The 21157-nt window shown below is 49.1% G+C and overlaps 1 protein-coding gene across 1 annotated transcript in view; it reads right to left on the bottom strand.

Moving 5' to 3' along the window:
- Positions 1-21157, bottom strand: part of ZNF292 (zinc finger protein 292) — a 1156963-nt gene that overhangs the window by 748280 nt on the left and 387526 nt on the right. The window contains exon 3 of the mRNA XM_069606362.1: positions 764-842. Within this exon, the coding sequence (XP_069462463.1) occupies positions 764-842 (79 nt within the window). The remainder of the gene's footprint in view (positions 1-763; positions 843-21157) is intronic.

Here is a 21157-nt window from a genome sequence, read left to right as displayed (position 1 = left end):
ATTGTGGAGGAATGGTGCAACACTAGGCCGTTTATCAAAAATTTGCAGAGCGGCAGACTCTGGATAGCTGTTAAGATTAGGAATCTGAGAATGCAATCCATTGAAATAAACCTAGAAAAAAAAAGACAATAGAATGGCTAACCTACAACATACTGATGTTGTAAGTCCTGTTGAATTCAGGCAAGCAATAACTAAAAGGCTAAGGGACAGTGGTCATCAATCCTAACTAACTTTACTGTGGTAGAGCCACAACCAGGTGGTCTGCCAAGTGAGACACTTTTCACATTCATGTAAACACCTGATGTAAAAGCAGGGGGGTTTATTTGAAACCCTTTGCATAAGGAAGGACAAAGTATGTTTTCTAAGACTGTTTTGTCTATCAAAATGAGTATAGGGGAAATTTAAGAAAGAACCAAAAGACATCAAAATTATAAGTTAATGACCAGCACTGCAGAAACATGGATGACTGCAAAGGGGGGGTTGACGGGTAGACTATTATAGAAAGTTGCATTGGGGAATTGCTCTAAAGAGCTCACAACGTTTTACTCCTCGACTGCCTTCTTTAAAAAGAAAAGCTAGAAAATGTGGTTTGAGAATAGCATTGCATGCTTTTTCCATGGCTGGAAACTTTCTGAAGGTTTAAGTAAACTCACTTTCTGGTAAGCATAAATGGGAATTATTGAAATAGTTGAGAAAATAAGGTATGCTTGGCACCATTTAGAATTCAGCCACTGTCGAATAAAATTAAAAGCATAGCACTCACCCATACTGCTGCCTGAAAACCCTTCCAATTTTTATCTGGCAAATTGTTGGGCAGACCAAGTAAAAGCTCAACACAGCTCCTGTAAAGACAAACCGAATGTGAGGAAATTTTTCAAGTGAGGCAAATACAATCACCATGACAATAACAGTTAAAATATAAAACACTAACCATAATTGTCAACAGAAACTAGAAGAAAAAGTGACTAGCTTGTTAGCCCAAGTCTGCATGATGCGTCTCATCCTCATGGTAAACCCGTGGCTGATTTACCAGGTTACTCACCGTAGTGACCACCTTACTCCTAAGTCCATAGTCCCCTTTCCTCCATACTTGTGGGACATCTCTCCGTCCTGTGGGACGGGACCGGAGCACTTTGTAAAAAGCATCCACATTTTTTTTCAAACATGTGTCCCTCCTCTTTCCTTCGTGGGCCAGGCACGCGGCCATAAACCCGCCCTCCATGGCTCCACCCCGCGCATCGCCCATCAGTCCTTTTCTATCGCCAAGTCAAAGACCCATTAGCAATAACAGAGGAACCTTATTAGAGGGGACGGCGGGCGGGGGTATGGAGGAAAGGGGACTAGGAGTAAGGTGGTCACTACGGTGAGTAACCTGGTAATACTCCTAAGTCCCGTCCCCTTTCCTCTATACTTGTGGGAGATTCAAGCACTCCTTACAGGAACTACAGGTGGATGGAAATACCCCTTACTGAAAGAGGTTCTTCAGCACAGCCTGACCAAACGGAGTGTCAGCTCTTGAGCTCATGTCGAGACAGTAATGTTTACATAAAGCAGATGGGGAGGCCCAAGTAGCTGCCATAGCGATGGACTCCCAGGGGACATATTTCTGAAAATCAACCGCGGCTGCCTTGCCCCGCACCAGGTGTGCATGGATACCCTTAGGAGGTTTCAGCCCTTGGACGGTGAAAGACTGATGCAGGCGGCAATCCACCTACAAATAGTTACCTTAGACGCTGGCTTGCCCCGAGTGTTAGCGAAGGTCACAAAAAGTTGAGAAGAACTCCTAAGCTCGGAAGTCCTGTCCAGGTAGAACTTAAGAGCTCTTCGGACATTAAGACAGTAAAACCCTTTCCGCCTCTGAGGTGAGGTTCTGAAAAAAAACTGGAAGGGAGATCAACTGATTCAGATGGAATTCGGTCACTACCTTCGGTAGAAAAGCCGGGTTTGTCCGAAGGACTACCTTGTCCTTGTGAAAGACCAAGAAAGGATGCTCCACCGACAATGCCTGGAGCTCACTCACTCTCCTTGCTGACGTAACGGCGACCAGAAAGGACACTTTCCAAGACAAGTACTTGAGGTCCACCGTAGCCATTGGTTCAAAGAGTTTATGGCACAGCGCCGTCAGGACTACATTTAGGTCCCATGGCGGGTGCGGATTACCAACCGGAGGGTAGAGGCGTGTCAAGCCAGCAAAATGCCTCTTCACCACTGGGTTAGTTAGAGAATAAGAACACAGGTCTGTAGAAAGGTAAGCGGAAACCGCTGAGAGAAAAGTCCTGCATGACCGGACATGAACCCCTGGCTCTGCTAGGGAGGACACGAAGGACAACACCGTGTCAATCGTGGCCATCCTCGGATCCAACTTCTTCTCCAACCACCACTGACAGAACCTGAGCCATTTACTCTTGTATTGAGATCTGGTCGAGGGTTTCCTGGCTACCTGGATAATGAGCATGTTATCCGCAGACAAACTCAGATGCTCTAAAGACTTGAACTCTGTCACCATGCCGCCAAGCTGAGCGATTGTGGTGAGGGGTGCCACATCTGTTTCCCTTGGTGAAGAAGATCAGGAGTTACTGGTAACCTGATCGGCGGATACACCGACAGGTGTTGAAGTTCTGAGAACCAAAACCTGGCCGGCCACCACGGGCTATGAGTAGAAGGGAACAGTTCGCCGAGTTTTTCAACTTCCAAATTCCACGGTGAAGTAGACGCAGAGGCGGGAAGGCGTAAGCTCTCATGGTGCGCCATGGAATCTCGAGAGCATCCCCAGAGAGGAGGCTCCCAGCCCCCCTCTGGAGGCATACGGAGGAAGCTTCTTGTTCGCCGCCTTAGCGAAGAGGTCCACCTCGGTGTGCCCCAGTGCGAGAAAATCCATTAGAGGACCTCCGCTTTCAATTCGCACTCGTAGCTGACCACTGTCCACCGGCTGAGGGCATTCGCTGTGACATTCAGCTGGCCCGGTATGTGTACTGCAAGCAGCCTGACACCATGAAGCACGGCCCACTCCCAAATCTGGATGGACAGGTCCACGAAGGGCGGGCGGGGGGGAGACTTTGTTCCCCCTTGTTTGTTTATGTAATACATTGACACCACATTGTCCGTTCTTATGCGAACCACCTTGTTGACGATGAGCGGTCTGAACGCCCCGAGCGCTAGGAAGATCGCCAGAATCTCCAAATGATTTATGTGCAGGAGCTTGTCCTGAGGCGACCAGAGGTCCGAAACCTGAAGAAGATCTAACGTCGCACCCCACCCTAGAAGGGAGGAGTCTGTCGTGATTGTCACCATGGGGACCGGGTCCTGAAACCCCGCGCGCCCAGACAGATTGCAGAGCGATTACCACCAATCCAGGTCCACTCTCATGGAATCCGGATCCACTGGCTGACGCCATGAACTCCCAAGAGCCATCTGGGTCCGTCTCATCTTGCGACGAGCAAGAGGAAGAGCCAGCACGCACGAGGCCATGAGGCCCAGAAGCCTCTGGAACCACCAGGCCGACATGCTCTCCGACTGCACAAACATCTGACACGTGGCTAACAGATCCGCCATTCTGTCCCCAGTCAGGTACACTCTGCAGTCGATAGTGTTCCAGCAAAAACCCAGGAAAATCAGGTCCTGCGAGACCATTTTGGAAGATTTCCGCCAGTTCACCGACAGCCCAGGATGGAACAGGAGCTGAAGGAGAGACTGGAGATTGCCCGCTGCTGCTAGCGGACAAGGGCTGCGTAAGAGCCAGTTGTCCAAATACGGATACACATGGATACCCTCGGGACGAAGATCGGCTGCAATCACCGACATCATCTTCGTAAAGACACGCGGTGCCGAGCTGAGGCCAAAAGGAAGCACTCTAAACTGGAAGTGTTCCTCTCTCAAAGAGAAACGGAGATATCTCCTGTGTGGGTTCCAAATCAGGATATGTATGTACGTGTCCTGAAGATCCACAACGCTGAGCCAATCGCCCATCTGTAAGGAGGAGCCTATCTGGCAGGGCGTGATTATCTTGAATTTCTCTTGGGGTAGGAAAAGATTGAACTGGGAAAAGTCCAGGGTGGTGCGCAGGCCAGCCTGGTTGGGTTTGGGCACCGTAAACAGCCGGGAGTAGAAGGCCTCCCCTTTCTCCCCAAGGGGAACAGGTTTCACAGCTCTGAGGTCCAGAAGTTTCTAAACTTCGGCCTTGAGGGAGGGTGAGCCCGACAGCTGAAAGGGAGGGTTGAGGGGTGGGGTAGGGGGTAAAGGTAAGCGGCAGCCCGCTCGAGCGACTGACAAGACCCATCTGTCTTCTGTGATGGTCTGCCACTCCTCCCAATGAGAATCAATGCGTCCTCCCACTGGGGTCTTGTGCGAGCGCTGAAAACCCTCAATTGGCAGGTTTAATGGTGGCCGTGCCACCTGAACCTGATGAGGAGGCTGAGGAGCGGGAGAAAAACCACGTGCGTTGTCGTCTACGGTGGTTATTCCCCGCAGGAGTATCCACTCTGCGAGATTTGCGGCCGAGGAAGCCCCTAAAACCAGAGGAGGGTCGACTTTGCGACAACGGTCTCTGGGATTTGAAAGGAGCTTTGACCAGAACAGACAATGATTTAGCCGTCTGAGTGCTATCCTTGGTCTTGGTGAGCTCTACATTAGTTGTAGAATGAAAAAGCTCCTTACCATCGAATGGAAGGTTCAACACCTTGTCTTGCACTTCCTTAGAAAATTTAGTAGCACGCAGCCACGCCTGCCGTGAGGTATCAACACCAAGCATCAGGCCCCAAGCCGAGGTGTCTAGGTGGTGAGCCACAGCCTCCAGGAGATCCTGGGCCAAGACCCTGGCATCGGAAAGGCCTCCTTTGAAGTCTTCCAACTTCTCGACCGGGTGTGCTCCTCAAACTCTGACAGACCTTTCCACATCCGCATGTTAGCTCCCGCCAATATCAACTCGGCATTGGCCTGTCTGAGCTGCAAGGCCGAGTTGGCAAGGATTTTCCTCCCTAGGGAGTCCAGGAGCTTATCCTGCTTTCCCAAGACCCGAGTAGCCGTTGTGGAAGAGGATGCTGCAGGTCTGGATTGCAACATAGCTGCAGCCACCACTGTGGAGGAGGGAGGTGGACAAGACGACAGGGCAACCTCTTCCGAAGAATTCAGCCTGTACCTCGCGTCAATTTTATTGACAAAAAGTCCCGAGTGTGGCTTTTCCCAGACTCTTCAGACCTCTGCCAGAAAGTCCTTCTGTAGGAACAGGCCGGTACGCTCCAAGGGAGACAGAGTGAAAGCCCCAGAAAGCACGCCCTCCTGCGGAGCGGGTGCCTTGGGCACCTGAACATCTAAGAAACTCATGTCCAGTAGCCGGTCATGAAAGGCTCTGATAGAGCGGGGAAGGTCCTCATTGTCCTGATCGCCTTGAGGGTCATCTGACAGGTCAGGACCCTGCTGAGCCGTGTCAGGCACTGCCTTGTCCACTGGGGACAATGGAGGCACAGGCAGAAGAGCCGGGGGAGGCACCACAGGCAAGGGAGGTGCCGGCGGAACCACCGGAGGAATGGGTGGAGCCGGAGGCGCAGGTGGACATATCTCATTGAAAAGCCCTTCAAAATATTCCCCCATGGGGTCAGTGCGCATATGCGCTTGAAAAGTACCGAAAAAAGCGTCCTCAGGAGATTGCTTCGGAACCTGAGGAGGCCTCATGAGGTGGACAAATCCAGGGACGTAACGGGGAAGGGTGCCACACCGGCCCCTCCACCGACGTATCCACATAAATCAAAGGAGCCGCCCCTGCGGGCAACGAAACATTGTGCGGAAGAGGCATCCGGGCGTTCCAATCATAAACTGGCCGGTAAGGTTGCGCACAAGGGACCTTAGGTTCACCCAAGGGACTGCGCCCTACACCAGAGGCCGATGGCGTAGTTGTAGGGGTAGCACCTAAAATGGCGCCGTGGTCGTGGCAGGAACGGGCGCCATTTTGTCCTCATCTGAGGGGAACTGCGGCACGTGAGGAAGTGAGGCAGGGGTCCCCGTTGATGGATCAGGGATCTAAATCTTAGCCTTAACATAAGGTACCTCGGCCGAGCCGGTACTATGAGGCCTGGAATGTTTTTGTGACATACCAAACGCCACATTAGCCTTCGAAGGAAGGACCTTGGCACTGCCGGTAAAAAGAACTTTGCTTCTTTGCCCCCTCAACAGATCTGGTATCACCACAAGAGCGGGAACGGTGAGCAACCGTTTTCACCGACAAAGCCTTGTCCGGCCTCTCAGAACTGTTGGTAGCTTTAACCTCTGAACGAGGGACCTCGGACCCAGGCCCGGTAACAGCCTTATCTGCACGGGCCTCGAACATCCATTCGGTAACAACCAGCCCAGCCAAGGCCTCGGGGCGCAGCCCAATCTTGTTTTTGAGGGAAGCCGACAGAGGCCTCAGAGCGAGCTCCAGTACCCCACAATTCAGTAGAACTGGGTCTACAAACAGGCCCCACAGGAGGGGCCTCGGCACGTACTCTGGTGTTCACAGGCCCCTTACCGAGACCCTTGGAGAAAACTAATTATTAGGCACAACGGGCACCTCAGGGCGAACCCCGGTGACAGAGCGATCAACGCCCCCTCCCGGACTGAGAGGAACCCGGAAAGGTATCCCCTGGCCGGGGTCTCTGAAAAGTAAAGAATTTACCAGGAGTTTCCTCTTCTCGTCGATGAACGCCTGAAAATGCAAAGGAGTTTGTCGGAACACCTCCTCCAACCGACGTTGAAGTGCCCGGACCGAAAGGGAGTCACAGTAAAAACAGGAGTCCGAACGGTGTTCCGGACCCAAACACTCTAAACAAAGAGGATGGGGATCCGCCCTCGCGAAGCGACGGTGACACGAACAATCTGGAAAGTCTAATTTGAAAGACAGAGACTAGTGAACGAACGCTAGCGAGAGCCAGAGAGGAAAAAAGGGAAGAAAATCTTCTGAGGATGCAAGTGCGTCCGGCCCCGATCGAGCGGAGAAAAGGACTGATGGGCGATGCGCGGGGCGGAGCCAAGGTGGGCGGGGTTACGGCCGCGTGCCGGGCCCCGTGCAGGAAAGAGTAGGGGGGACACATTTTTGAAAAAAATGTGAATGCTTTTTACAAAGTGCTCCGGTCCCGTCCCACAGGATGGAGAGATGTCCCACAAGTATGGAGGAAAGGGGACGGGACGTAGGAGTATACCCAAACACTATTTACAATGGCAATGTCCCTAGTTCTAGCACTTTTTAAAAGAAGCAAACATGCCTACACAAGTTTCCTTCATTTTAAAATGAGTAACAAATTTATCGGCAAGCAACGGATCAGCATGGTTTTAAATTACATTTCAAACCCTTAGTCACAGTCCTTTGCAAAACACATCAAAGTCCTTGCCCTTCACCCGAGCCCTGCTTTGTCAGTTTTCATTCAACTTAATCTGCCTCAGGCACAGTCACTCAATCAGTCCCCTCCACCCTCTCTCTGCCACCTCTTCATTACCTGATCTAGCTTTTCTTCTTTAGCCCTTCTATCGTCTGCTCTCTCCAGCTGTCTTGTTCCGTTTCAACCATCATCGGTATGTGTGGCAAAATCCATTAAAATAGATTAGAAATATACACCAAATATATAAAGGGTTTGACCACTATCCAGAAAGTATTTGGGTTTATTTCAAAAATAGCTGGGAAGCAACAATATTTACAATCCATAAAGAGACAACCATGCTAAGACATGAGCAACACATTACTCCAAAACCCAGTCCCTTTCTCACAGCTCTCCCAACCTCTGCCTTAACAAGGCCTACAAGACTAGGGAGCAGGGCCCCTTCTTTCATGCCAGACCACAGTGAGATAGAAGAGCACTTTCATCACACTCATCTTTAGTGGATGCACAGTATTCTAAGGCCTCCTTTTACATTTTATAGCTGTTTGACCACAAGGTGGAACAGTAGCACCACCTCTATACATCTGTGATGGCAAGGGCATAAATGTAGGAAGTGCACCACAGTCTCAATGAGATCACCACATTTCCACAATAGAGCCCTAGGGACCTGCCAGCACTTGGCAGTTAAATAGCACAGAGGATGCATCCCAATCTAAACTGCATACATAATTACCTAGGTTCCTTTTGTTTCAGGGCGCCACAGCCTCCCCTCCATCTCCATACATCCCTACTTTTCAAATATAAGAACAGCATGGAGTGTTGCATCACAGTTGCTCAACATTACCTGCCATCTCACACGCTAAAATCTCCCTCACATCCTTAATAATCTTAGTTGGAGACTTCCAAAGCTCAATGCATACAAGGTTTTCTTCAGCAAGGTCAGTCACAGGATATTCGTACAAGCATCCGAGCCCAATATATCTTTCAATGTGGCTTGGTATATCCCTACCATCTCGTTTCCAGTGAAACAAACTCCTAAATCATGCTGAGGCTAAATTGGGTTGGAAGCACGCACTGCTGAAATCAATCCTTGCAGAACCTTGTCCACTCACCTCCCGATTTATGCCATATCAGACTACATTACCACTGTGAATTGTCTCTACAATCTCCACATACCCTTCCGCTCAGAGACTCAAAAACTCGCTATTCAAGGTATCAAAAAGTCACTTTCCGATCTACCACCGTTCCCTCTGTCCCTTCGTCTCACTGGGTAACTTGGTGCAAGTCAGGAGGGAAATCGTGCAAGAGAAGGATGAATTAAAGACTGAAAAATTAAAGGCTTGGCTGAATGAAGAGTTTGTAAGTTTGTAAGAGGACAGAACACAAAGTATAAAATGAGATGCAACAATTTTGGATGTACTGTCTCTGGACAGTGCTTCCTGGAGTGCCTGTAAAATAGACCAAGCAGGAAATACTACAAAGAGGAGACCGCCACAAAACAGAGGCGTGTCAGGGGGCAAGCAGTGGCCCAAGAAAGAAGGAGAGGGTGCCAGTAGGGGAAAAGGTACGTTGTAGGAGGGTTTGGGGGATGTTGGGGGAGTGGGAACAGACGCAGAGTTGTCATGATTGCTTAGAGTGTGGGGGTGTGGAGTGGGGTCATGGTGGTCAAGAGGCAGCAGCAGATAAAGGGGCGAGGGAGGAGACTGGGCTGGAGGAGCATAGCATGGAGACTTTGGTGTGCGAGACCCCCCCCCCCCAAATGGAGTCATACTCCCGCACTTTGGAGGACACAGCAAGGCTTACATTAGTTTTTAAAAATTGATTAGCAGAGTTAGCCAATTAATATGTTTTTGACTAGCAAACTGACCCATTTGATTAGCAATTTAATACTAATATTGTTAATGTCACCGGATGTTGTTTGTACCCAAGACATGAAATGAGACACAATACAGCAGTTTTGCTTACCGCTGAAATAAGAAATTCGTCAGAGGAGTCGGGCCCTGCAAATTCTTTAAACTTCAGGTCAGGTAACTTAGTTTACCTATTCAACCTAAGAGAAATGTACTCGACACATAGCAACAGAGGGCAATACATTTATAATGTGATTTCTGTAAAATGGTGCATGTCACTAAAAACCCACTTTATGTTTGGCACACTGCTGCCACCCAGAGTTCAGCCATGCACAGTGAAAGTTGTAAAATGTAAAAGTGTAGCTGCATGAATGCACACAAATAACTAGATAGGATTAAAAAAAGGCTCTGAAAACAGTTTGGCCAGCTGTCTCATGCAGGTGGTAGTATATCATACAATCATGAAGCAAAGCAAGCTCTAGAGCCTAACTACAGTGTTTGGTATTGCAGTATATCTATAGATCTACAGACTGGATGGAACTATTGAACACTACTTTGCATAAGTATTTAGTTTGCTTTGTGTATTATGTAAGAGGAAAGAAAGACTAAGCCGGGTGGATTGCGTAGCTGGCAGAGAACTGGCCAAACTAGGCGGAATATTGTAGTTTGTGGTCATCTCAATTTCAGGGACCTGGTATAAAGCAACAGGGTGATAATTAATGAGTATGGGTTCGATCATGGGGTTGAGCACCAGTTGCAAAATGTATGCAAACTACAGGTTACAGAACTAGGTTTGCCATCAACAGCATTTGATCATGTGATGTACATTTTCAAAGGTTCACTAGTCAACATGATGCATATTCCCCAATAAAAGGAAATATAGTTGACACTATGAAATTCAGATACACTAACCTAAACTTTACTGTGAAGCATGGATTGATGCAAGGTTTTACAGTCTCAATACTGTAATCATGTATTATTTAACATACATTTTAGGAATGGAATTACATGACTGTCTTTTTAAAAAGATATAAAGTTGACACATACATGTCTTTGCCAGACAGGGTATGAAAAGCTTAATAAAAGTGTCATCCCAATTACTTCTGGTTTGCAATTATTTGAAAGAAGAATTCTTGCACTCCTACACATGCATTTGGCACTTAAGAGTGGAGGAGAGGATTACTGCTGCACTTTCCCTCCATTAGCACTTGAAGTGAACAGAGAAAAGAGGGTGAAGAGAGCACCAACGGCAATAGAGGAATGCAGGGTGAGCTGTGCTTTAATTGAAGAGTGAAACTTAAATAGCTAACTTCGCTACACAAGTATTCATTTGATTAGCAAAACTACAGAACTGCATAGCAAATTGCTATGCGGCACTGCTTATTTTATGCCTTGCACAATCAGCCAAAAAAGGGTGATCTTTTGGAGGAGTGGTCTCCACGGTCTCCATCTGGAAATGCCATGTTAATTGCCAGAAGTGACAGTCAAAGATTGGCTGTGTAGAAAGCTAAATATGGTTGTTCACAACAGGAGAGTACTGAAAGGAAGCAAAAACCATACTACACAAGCCAAACAACCATAGCCTCTTCAGGAGAGTTAATTAACTAATGCAAACTTTCGGAGATGTGTGTAGACATTGCATTGTGTCGGAGATGTTGCCAGGTAAAGGTGTTTTGTCTATGTAGGATATGCACTCAGTTGCAGAATTCTTCTGCAAGAATATTAATAAAGCAGGTAGACAACTAGTCATTGTTAATTTGTACACATTCTATAAATGGTAATTACTTGAACCCAATTGATCTCCCAGTGGTGGAAAATGACGTGGCAGAAATAGATGTCACAGTAACACAGGTTTTAGAACCTATTGATTCTTTCACACCTGATAAGATCCCAGACCAGATGGGTTTACAGACTTTTGTTTGATAAAATATTAAAGTATTGGTGTCACCCTTAGCTATCTTCTCCAACACGCTAAACGATGCAGACTGGGTAAACCAGTCAATGGGTGAGTTGATGGTCATGCCAATTCACAAACCCTAAAGGGGCACTATAAAATGTACCTCATTCCACCCTGCAGCATTAGTAAATCAAAATGACAAATCATTCACCAAGGTTTAGTCACACAGTTGCAAAATGTACCCACAAACCTCATACAAAGAGACCAGGAGGATTTCGTGAAGGGAAGAAATATTTTTGACAGTATCCGTAGGATCCAGAAACAAATCAATCAAGGCAAAGTGGAGAAAAACCCCTTGGCACTGTTGGTGCTCGACACCAAAAAAGCCTTTGACAGGATCAATTGGCACAATATACATACAGTTGCTTCAGTCCAAATTTGTATGGACCTAAATTTAGGAGCTGGGATTTCACAAATCATTGCCCCACAGGGTAAATACATTTGAAGAAAGGAACCAGGCAAGGCTACCCACTCGCCAAGTTAATTTTAGTTCTGTCAAAGGAACAATTAGTGCAGAGAATGCAAACTGTGCCAAATTAGAGATGATAAAGTTAGAACTTCTGAACAATTTTTTTTTTTTTTTAAAAGAAACCCATTTGCAGATATTACCCTCTATGCGAGCATCCCCAGAAGAAGGCTGTGTGTGTCCCAGATTAAATTAGCCTGATTAAATTAGCTACTTTTAGGAGGCGGACAGGCTTCAAGATCAGGATAGCCACACTTCCCAGCATTCTGTGCGTTTTCCAAACCCTACCCTTCAGAGCACCGAAAAAGCAGATTATCCTGATTGAACAAAATAACATTTGTTTTATGTATTCAGATAACATCCACAGTTCACGAAGAGGGTGCTCATTCAGATATGCACAGAGAAAAGCGCTTGTTGAATGGGGTGTCAAAAGCGACAGATCCACCATGGGAAGGGACTTTAACTGCTGTGGACATCTGTGGATTTCTTTCGATATCGTCACAATTAAAACTTTCTGCCCAACACCTTTATCAAAACACTATGGCATTGGTGATGTGCGCAAAGTCTTAATTCATGTATCCCTTAGAAATAGTTAAAACCAGTCTGAAAGCACCCCAACTTTCATATGTTAATGGGGGAATGCTATATACAACCGTGGGATGGACTACTTGGGGTTGGTCAGCCATTTCAAGACACTCGTTCATTAACATTTGAGGTAGCTAAAAAAAAATTGGCATTGGGGCATGGTGAACACAATAGATAGTTTCAATTATGCCACTGGACATGGGGAAGTAGAAGCCAGTTGTAAAGGGCCCACAAACTCACCAGTTCGTGTTGAATCCCCACAAACGCCAGGTATCTGGATGTTTAGGACTATGGTTAGGGAAAATGTGAGAAACGGGAAAGAGAAATCAACAATTTCCTCCCACATTTAATCCAAGGAAAATGCTTACAAAATAGATTAAAGGTGGTACCTCACGCCCCGGAAACAACATACACGGATCCTGGAAATATCAGGGCAATAATTTAGGGGATGTGGGAGAATAGGTATTATGGGTCATATCTGGTGGGTCTGTCACTATTAAACCTTACAGGGAAGAGGTCATGGGTCTTATTAAAAGCCAGCACAGACAGAAATTGGCCACAGGACCCGTTGCTTTATATAATGAGTGCAATAAAGCCTGGGTGCAGTAGATGATCAGGGACTTTTTCCAATGTGCAAGTTACTCACACATAAGTGGCAGCCGTATTATGATAGCTGAGAAATGGAAACCGGAAGATGCACAGATAATGATCACGTGGTGGGCTAAACTATGGGACATACAACGTATGGAGAATATTAGTGTCCCAAATGAGAATGAATTTCACATATGACCAGAAGCAAAGCACCCCTTGCAGTGTTTTACAAACTGCTACTTTATATGACACTATGTGAACGTTTCACCACTGAAGTATCAAGTACGTTTTCGCAAGGGATGTCTAAATGCCACTGCATGAATTACTTCATGATGTTAGTCTATGGAGTGGAGTACAGGACAGGGTGTTTCCGCCTAGGTGGTTTCAACCTGCCAACGCCCCTTAAAATTCTTGCTATTGTATGGCCACTGATATTTTTGATCCAAGTTGTACAATTTTTGAAGGCATGTTATTAGGCCAAGTTTGTGTACGTGGTTTTATGCACAATATACACCTCATTACTATGCTGCAATGGTGTGCGGTAGTAAGACAGTGGCTCAGTTGCTGATTTTTATGTTGTTGTATAGTATACTCATTCCACTGTGTCACTCTGACCAAATGTTGTACAGTATAGGTTTACTTTGGTTGCTGTGTCAATGCAAGATGTATGATTCGTAATGGCGGCAGTGTTGGGCTACATTTGAATATGTGGTTTATTTTCAAGTTTGCATCCTGTCATCGTGTTCTGTTGTAGCAGATGTTTTTTTTCTCACACAGTATACATGCCTCATTTGCATGGTGTGCTGTAATGTGACTGACTATGCCGTCATATATTCCTTGTTTTGTTGCACAGTATATTTCCATTTTTTTGTTCCCCTCTGACGACTCATGCATGACTTAAAGGGGAGAGTGCGTGTAGGTTTATCTTTTGCAGATTATTTCCACATGCATGTGTGGCAATGGAGGCTCTGCATGCCAAAATGTGTGCGATAATTTGTTCGGTAAACATTTTTGTGCTTTTTGTCGATGGATTAGTGCCGTTTGACCATCTGGTCCTACTTGCTCATAAGTATCAACATATTTTTGCACTTAAAATGGGAATATCTCAAGTTCCACTAACCAGATCTGAATTTTAGCATCCCCCATTTCAGACTAGGTGTGTGCATTAAATCTCTAAAATCAAAGCAGACCATGTTAAGAAATGATGGGTGTTAAGACAGATTTTGTTCAACTCTCTGGTGAGGACTGCACACACAATCACACACTAACCTTAAGGTCGGGCAGTATAACTAATGCAAAGGTGGATCCCAAAACAGAAGCTAAACCTCTCAAAGTATGGTGCTAGGCAGAACAGAAGGGTCAACTCAGTAAGGGAAAGCAGGCTAACAAAGTTACAATAGACCACAAATAAAATACACTACACTGGTATACTGAAAAGCATACATCTTCATTAGGTTTCATAAACCTCTAGGGTTTATGAAGTACTTTAAAACCTAATTAGAAATGTTCAGTAAATTGTCCTACAAGACACATACTTCTATACTATATTGTAGGTTCACAATCTAGCAATAGGCACATTCGATCTAGAGATGGGGTGGGAAAAGCAGGAAAACAGACACAGTCTAGGACAATCCCCATTCACAATACCAACAGAGTCACAGTATTTCAAGACAGCAAGGACATAGTGCTTGGAAAATACCAACATGCACAAGACGGTCAATATAATGTAGGGCCTGGTGTGGGGGGCATTTCTCAAAAACGTCCACAAAGTCAGAGGCCACTGAAAAAGATTTAGCCTGGTAGCACAAGCTCATTATACTTCAGGGAAATATAGTTCTAGTTTTCACTACCATTAGTAATATTGAAATTAGACATTCACATTAGCGTAAGTGGAAGACAGGTCTTTAAAAACACCCACACACAAAAAACAAGCTATAATTCTAGTGTTCGGCTAAAACCTTTTTTGGACCCTAACTATCTGCAAGCAAAGTGTCTAGTGCTAGGAAGGGACCCCCAGAGTGTAGGTGGAAAAGGAGGCAAGTCACAGTTGTATCCCACAAGGGTGGAGCTGTAACCAAAATACAAAAAGAACCACCAAAGCTCCAGAAAAAGAAGCAGCAAAACAGGATGATCCCCCTCCCACAACCAATAGAAGTCAATGGGGGAATGCAGTTAAGACCCGCTTTCAAACAGACCACAACGTCCCCTGAGGTTACTGCAAATAATCCAGCAACCCTGGGGTAAGTACTCGCGATTGGCGTTTCCTGAAATTACAGTTCAAAGAAAGCAAAACAGTTTAATGAGTCTAGAGCTTCTTTTCCAGGAACTTGAACCCCTGGACAAATCAACTCAGATGATGGACAACAACAACAACAAGTGACCGCCCTAGGGGTGGGACCATCAACCCAAAAGAAAATCCGCTGCAAGGATGCCCTAGAAAAGGCAGGAGTGAGTAAAGCACGTTCTATCTTAGTCACAAGGCTGAAGAGTCTTTTGCAATCTCAGCATTGCATTTGAACCGCAAAAATATTTAATGCACTCGTGGCCCGCTTCCTATTTGTGCATTGCTGTGCCTCACTGGGTCTGCGGGCGATCCCTGTACAGAATCTCTTTTGGCAATTTATGTTGTATTTGGGAAGGTAATGGCTGCTGTGTTGTGGTAGCCAAGTCGGCCTCCCCCAGAGACCAGCACCGACGCCCGATTGTTCTTCGGTCATTTTGTTCTTTGACTCGAGAAGGCGGGAAGGCGGCCAGGGAATTCCCTTTTATTGTCATGCATTTGCCCTGGAAAGCTTATGTTTTCACCGGCTAGTGCATGCCATGCGAGTATGGGCCCAGGAGGTCGGCTGGGACTGTCTGGTCCCAATCCACAAACTGGTGCCAGTGTGCATTAATGAGTCAGCCCCACAGTGGTCCCTGATTGGACAACTGCTGGATTGAATGAGTAGTGCAGATCCTATCTATTGGAGGGCTGATTTTGATCACTAACCTGAATTTAGGATAAGGAGTCCTGCAGTCATTCCAAGAGATCAGAAGAGGATCAAGTATCCTGCGTAGCTGTGAAGACGGAAGACCCAAGGACGAATCCTGAAGATGCTTGGTGACCATTCTTATTGCTGTCCTAGTGAAGCAACGCTCTAGTACCTGACCTCAGAAGACCGTCGCTGGTTATTCAACCCTTTGGACTGGTGGGACCAACCATGCTCAACACCTTCTCACGATCCTGCAGCCTGGAGCCTTCAATAGTGTCGCTGGACCATCAGGTGGACTAACCAGCTCTGTTTTGGGCTACTGTGATGGAAGATACGCTGTTCCGTATTTGACAGAACTTTGGGGGTCTTCAGTAGTCCTACAAGTAGCCTTTGTGCCAAGTTTGAGTCCGAGCAACAACATGTCCTGTTCTGGAAGGCTTCCTTTGTTTACGACTGGTGAGTTTCCTGCTTTGGCCTGTGTGCAGTGACTGTCGCTGGAACCAGCCTTCCCTCGTCTGGAAGTGTGTCTTGAAAAATCCTGCTTCGGTGCGTGCTGCATTTCTTCGCTGGAAAAGGTTGCGCTTAGCTCGTGGGCCTGGCCAGAAACTTCCCTGCACCCGTAGCTCCTGGGCATCCTTTACTGCATCAAACAGCGGGAAAACCTACCTCCAGCGACCCCCATACAGCCTGCCAATCCCTTTGGGAAAATCATAGATTAGCAAGCAGTACCGGGAGAAGGAGGTGGGATGTTGGACGGTACAGTGGCAAAGAGATACCTTAATATCGGTTGACCAACCATCTGCTGTTAAGTGTAGTGTAACGGTAGTGTTGCGTAAGGAACAAGTTACTTATCTGTAACTGTTGTTCTCCAGCATGGGTCTGGCATGGATTCACATGCTCATGAATATTCCCCGTCGTCAGGCCCGGAATCCTCGGTATAGAAAGAAATCAGTATCAGTTTTGTTTCTGATCTGTCTTTCCCAGTAGTAACCAATCACTGGTCTCTGGGTCATACTGCCCCCAGCCAATGATTGCCCTCTCCCTAAGCCCCGAACCTGGCAGCCATCCTCAGATTTGGTAGCACGTGAAGTGGCAGTATGACCAAGTGAAGAGCCACAGAGGGGTAGACGGGAGGGTTCGCATGTGAATCCATGCCAGACCCATGCTGGAGAACAGTTACAGGTAAGTGACTTGTTCCTTCTCCAGCATGGGGTCTGGCATGGATTCACATGCTCATGAATATAAGAATACATAGCAGTATACACATGCACAACCACGGGAGGTGGCAAAAGGCTCAATATCAAGCAATACAACAACTCAACATTAAACAACTCTTACCTCCTCACCAGGCTCACCTTAGGCGAACAGGTTGCGCAGCACTGCCTGGCCGACTCTGGACTCCTCCCTGGAATCCCGGTCGACGCAGTAGAATCTCGTGAAGGTGTGCATCGACCACCACGTAGCAGCCCTGCATATGTCGAGCAGGGGCACACCAGACAGGAACGCCGTAGTAGCAGCGATCGCTCTGGTCGAATGGGCCCTCGGACAGCCTGGCAACGGTCGGTTTGCCAACCGGTGACAGTGCATGATGCAGCCGGAGAGCCATCTGGCAATGGAAGTCTTCGAGAGAGCCTTCCCTTGATTCACAGGTCCAAAGTTCACAAACAGCTGTGATGTCTTCCGAAAACTCTTCATGCGGTCCACTTTAGCACTCTAGCTACATCCAGCGAGTGCAACGTCCTCTCAGCCGGCGACGAAGGCGACTGGAAGAAAACTGGCAACACCAAGGGCTCGTTGAGGTGGAAGTCTGACGGCACCTTGGGCATGAAGGAGGGGTGCGTCCTCAGCACCACCCTTGTGTCTTGAAAAGTCAAGTAGGGAGGCTTGCAAGACAGGGCCTGGATCTCTCCCACTCGTCGTGCAGAGGTGATGGCCACGAGGAATGCTGTTTTCCACGACAGAAACTTCAACGGCACTGAATGCATAGGCTCAAATGGGGGCCCCCCCCCATGAGCCTAGTTAGCACCACGTTGAGCTCCCATGCCGGGGCAGGGGCCTTCACCAGCGGGAATGATCGGAACAGTCCTTTCATAAATTCCTTCACCAGACGATGAGACCACAAGGACGCCCGTCCTGGAGTTCTGGTGTAACGTGAGACGGCAGCCAGATGTACCTTGATGGAAGCGTGAGATAGGCCAGCCTTGGCCAAAGACAGTAGATACGGCAATACTTGAGGGGGCGTAATCCGCAGAGGGTTAATCTTCTGTGCACGGCACCAGACAGAGAACCTCTTCCATTTATGTCCGTAACACTTGAAAGTTGAGGATGCCCTGGCCTTTGCAAGAACCTCTCTGCAGTCGGCCGGGATGTCATATCCTCCAAACTCTAGTGCTGCAGGAGCCAGGCCTGCAAGTTCAGCGACTCTGGTTCGTGATGAAGAATGGCGCCTCCTTCTCTGGAGAGAAGATCCGCGTCCGTCGGCAGCTTGACTGGTGTGGACGCTGACAAGTCCAGAAGGTCCGGGAACCAGATCTGCCTCGGCCACGCCGGTGCGACGAGGATCATCCTACACCGGGACCTCTTGAGCTGGTTGACGAGCCAGAGTAGCAACGGCAACGGCGGGAATGCATAAAGGAACAGGCTGTCCCAGGGGAACGAGAAAGCATTGCCCATGCTCCTAGGTTGGGGAAACCTGCTGGCGAACCTCCGGCACTTGGAGTTCGCCGCCGTCGCGAAGAGATCGATCTGGGGTTTGCCCCATCATCGGAAGAGTCGGTCCACTTGATCCTGGCGCAGTTCCCACTCGTGGCACGAGTGCAGCTCTCTGCCGAGTGAGTCGGCGATGGTGTTTTTTATCCCTGCCAGATGAAAGGGTACCAGAAACATCCCTTGGGCGACGGCCCAATGCCACAGATCCTGAGCTTCCTTGGACAGGGCAGGGGGATCTGGTTCCGCCCTGCTTCCGAATGTAAAACATCGTGGTGGTGTTGTCGGTGAAAATCCTCACCACCTTGCCCTTGAGGGACGGAAGGCAGGAGCTGAGGGCCCAGAACACTGCGCGGAGCTCCAAGATGTTGATGTGGAGAGTCTTCTCCTCCGAGCACCAAAGGCCTCTCGCGTGGAGACCCCCGGTGTGCGCTCCCCAACCTTCCAGGGAGGCATCCGTCATCACCGTCTCCTGGTGGGCCGGGGCTAGGAAACCTGTTCCTGCTGTCAGATGAGCGTGGACACCCCACCATCGTATCACCTGACGGAACGCTTCGTCGAGCGGGATCCTGTCCTCGAAGCTGCCCGTTGTCTGGATCCAGTGGGCGTCGAGGAATTCTTGCAAGGGCCGCATCCGAAGTCTGCAGTGGGGCACCAGATAAATGCAGGAGGACATCATTCCGAGGAGGGACTTGATAGACCTCACTCTGGCCACGTCCATGGCCAGCAGACGTTGCACCTTTCCTAGGATGGTCCTTATCCTTTCCTCCGACGGTGAGGCCTGCCGCGCCACTGTGTCGAGCTGTGATCCCAGAAACAGGGCGACTTGCAACGGGACCATGTGGGATTTTGGAAAGTTGGAGAAACCCAGGTCCGTGAGCAGCTGGACGGTCTTCGCAGTGTGTTCCACGGCGAGCTCCCTTGTCCTTGCCCGTATGAGCCAGTCGTCCAGGTAGGGGTAGACGTGGATCCCCTGCAGGCGCAGCCGCGCCGCCACCGTTGCTAGGCACTTGGTGAACACCCTGGGCGCCGATTTTAATCCCAACGGGAGGGCCTTGAACTTGTAGTGCCGCCCTTTGACCACGAACCTGAGGAACTTTCGGTGTCTCTTTAGAATAGGTATGTGGAAGTAAGCATCCTCCAAGTCCAACGACGACAGGAAATCGCCCTCCTCCAGCTGTCCCAGCACGTGCTGGAGGGGGAAAATCCGGAACTTCTGTGCCTTGATGTATTTGTTTAGTCGTCGCAGGTCCAGGATGGGACGCCATCCTCCTGTCTTCTTCACGAGGAAGTATCTTGAATAAACTCCGGAGCCCCGAAGCCTCTTCGGGACGAGCTCGATGGCACCTTTCCTGAGCATCGCCCTTACTTCCAACAGCAGTTGATGTGATTTTCCTTCCTGGCCACGGGAGGAATGCGGGGGCACCTCTTCTGGAACTTGAGGGCGTGCCCCAGGGCCAGGGCGTCCAGCACCCAACGGTCGGTGGAGATGGACTCCCACACGCCGACGAACTTGGTCAGCCGGCTTCCCACCGGGGTGCTTCGGCAGGGGCCCGACCCGACGGTCGGTTCAATCTTGCTTGGAGGCCGCTTTGCCTCCTTGACCACCTTGGCGACGACGGCGGGATCCACCTGACTTGCCGCGTCCCCTGTAGGCCTCCTGCGACGAAGACCTTGCCGCTACGTAGAGGAGCTGCTGCCGGCTCCCTAGGAGGCACCCTGTCTGCCTCCGAAGCTCCGAAAGGACGGCCGTCGCTGTTGGAGCACACCCAGTGCACGGGCCGTCTCCGTGTCCGTCTTGATCGCCTGAAGGGATTCATCAACCGCCTTGCCAAAAAGGTTGTTCCCATCGAAAGGCATGTCCAAAACCTTGGTCTGAACGTCCTGGCGGAAATCCGTCGCCTTGAGCCATCCTCGTCGTCTCAGGCAAACGCCGTTGCCCAACTGACGGAAACCGGTGTCGGCGATGTCCATAGCCACCGTAATGGCGTGGTCCGAGGCAATCTCACCTTCCTGCAAGATTTCCAGGGCCTCAGCCCTCTTGGCATCCGGAAGGAAGTCCAACAGAGGGGCGATCTTGAACCACAACTCCCTGTCGTAGAGTGCTACGATGGCCAGGGCGTTGGCCGCCTTGATGGTCGTCGCTGCAGATGAGATGACCCGTCCCATCGCATCCAGCTTCCTACCCTCGCCATCCGGAGGGGAGGTTGAAGTCGAGGCCGATGCCCCCACCCCGCTTTCTTCTTGGCTGCCGCCGAAACGACCGAGTCCGGGGTAGGTTCCGCCCTAAGGCACAATGGGGCAGCGTCGGGGACCCGGTACTACTTCTCGTACCGGTCCCTCTTCGCAGGAGCCGTGGCAGGGTTCTTAAGGAGGGCGAGCCCCTCATCCCATATGTCATCAAGAAGCGGTACGGCGAGGACCGTCTTCCTTTTAGCCTCGCGCCATTGGTAAAGGACCCCTCCTTTTCCTCGGGGCAGAGCTGGAAGAGCTCGGATGCCCTGGAAATCATTGCATGGAAGGATCCAATCTCGTCGGGCGGGGACGCCCGGGTAGGGGGCGACGGGGGACACGTCCCGTCGTCGCCTCCGTCGTCATCCGTACCCGTCGTAGTCGTGTCCATGCCTGTATCATCCCCGTGGGTAGTGGACCGGGCGGAAGGCAGAGAAGGCCGCAGAGGCAGAAGA

The sequence above is a fragment of the Ambystoma mexicanum genome, chromosome 4p (genome assembly GCF_040938575.1).
Source record: "Ambystoma mexicanum isolate Mex_15411 chromosome 4p, UKY_AmexF1_1, whole genome shotgun sequence".
NCBI lineage: Eukaryota > Metazoa > Chordata > Amphibia > Caudata > Ambystomatidae > Ambystoma > Ambystoma mexicanum.
This window is presented reverse-complemented; position numbering and strand designations above follow the sequence as displayed.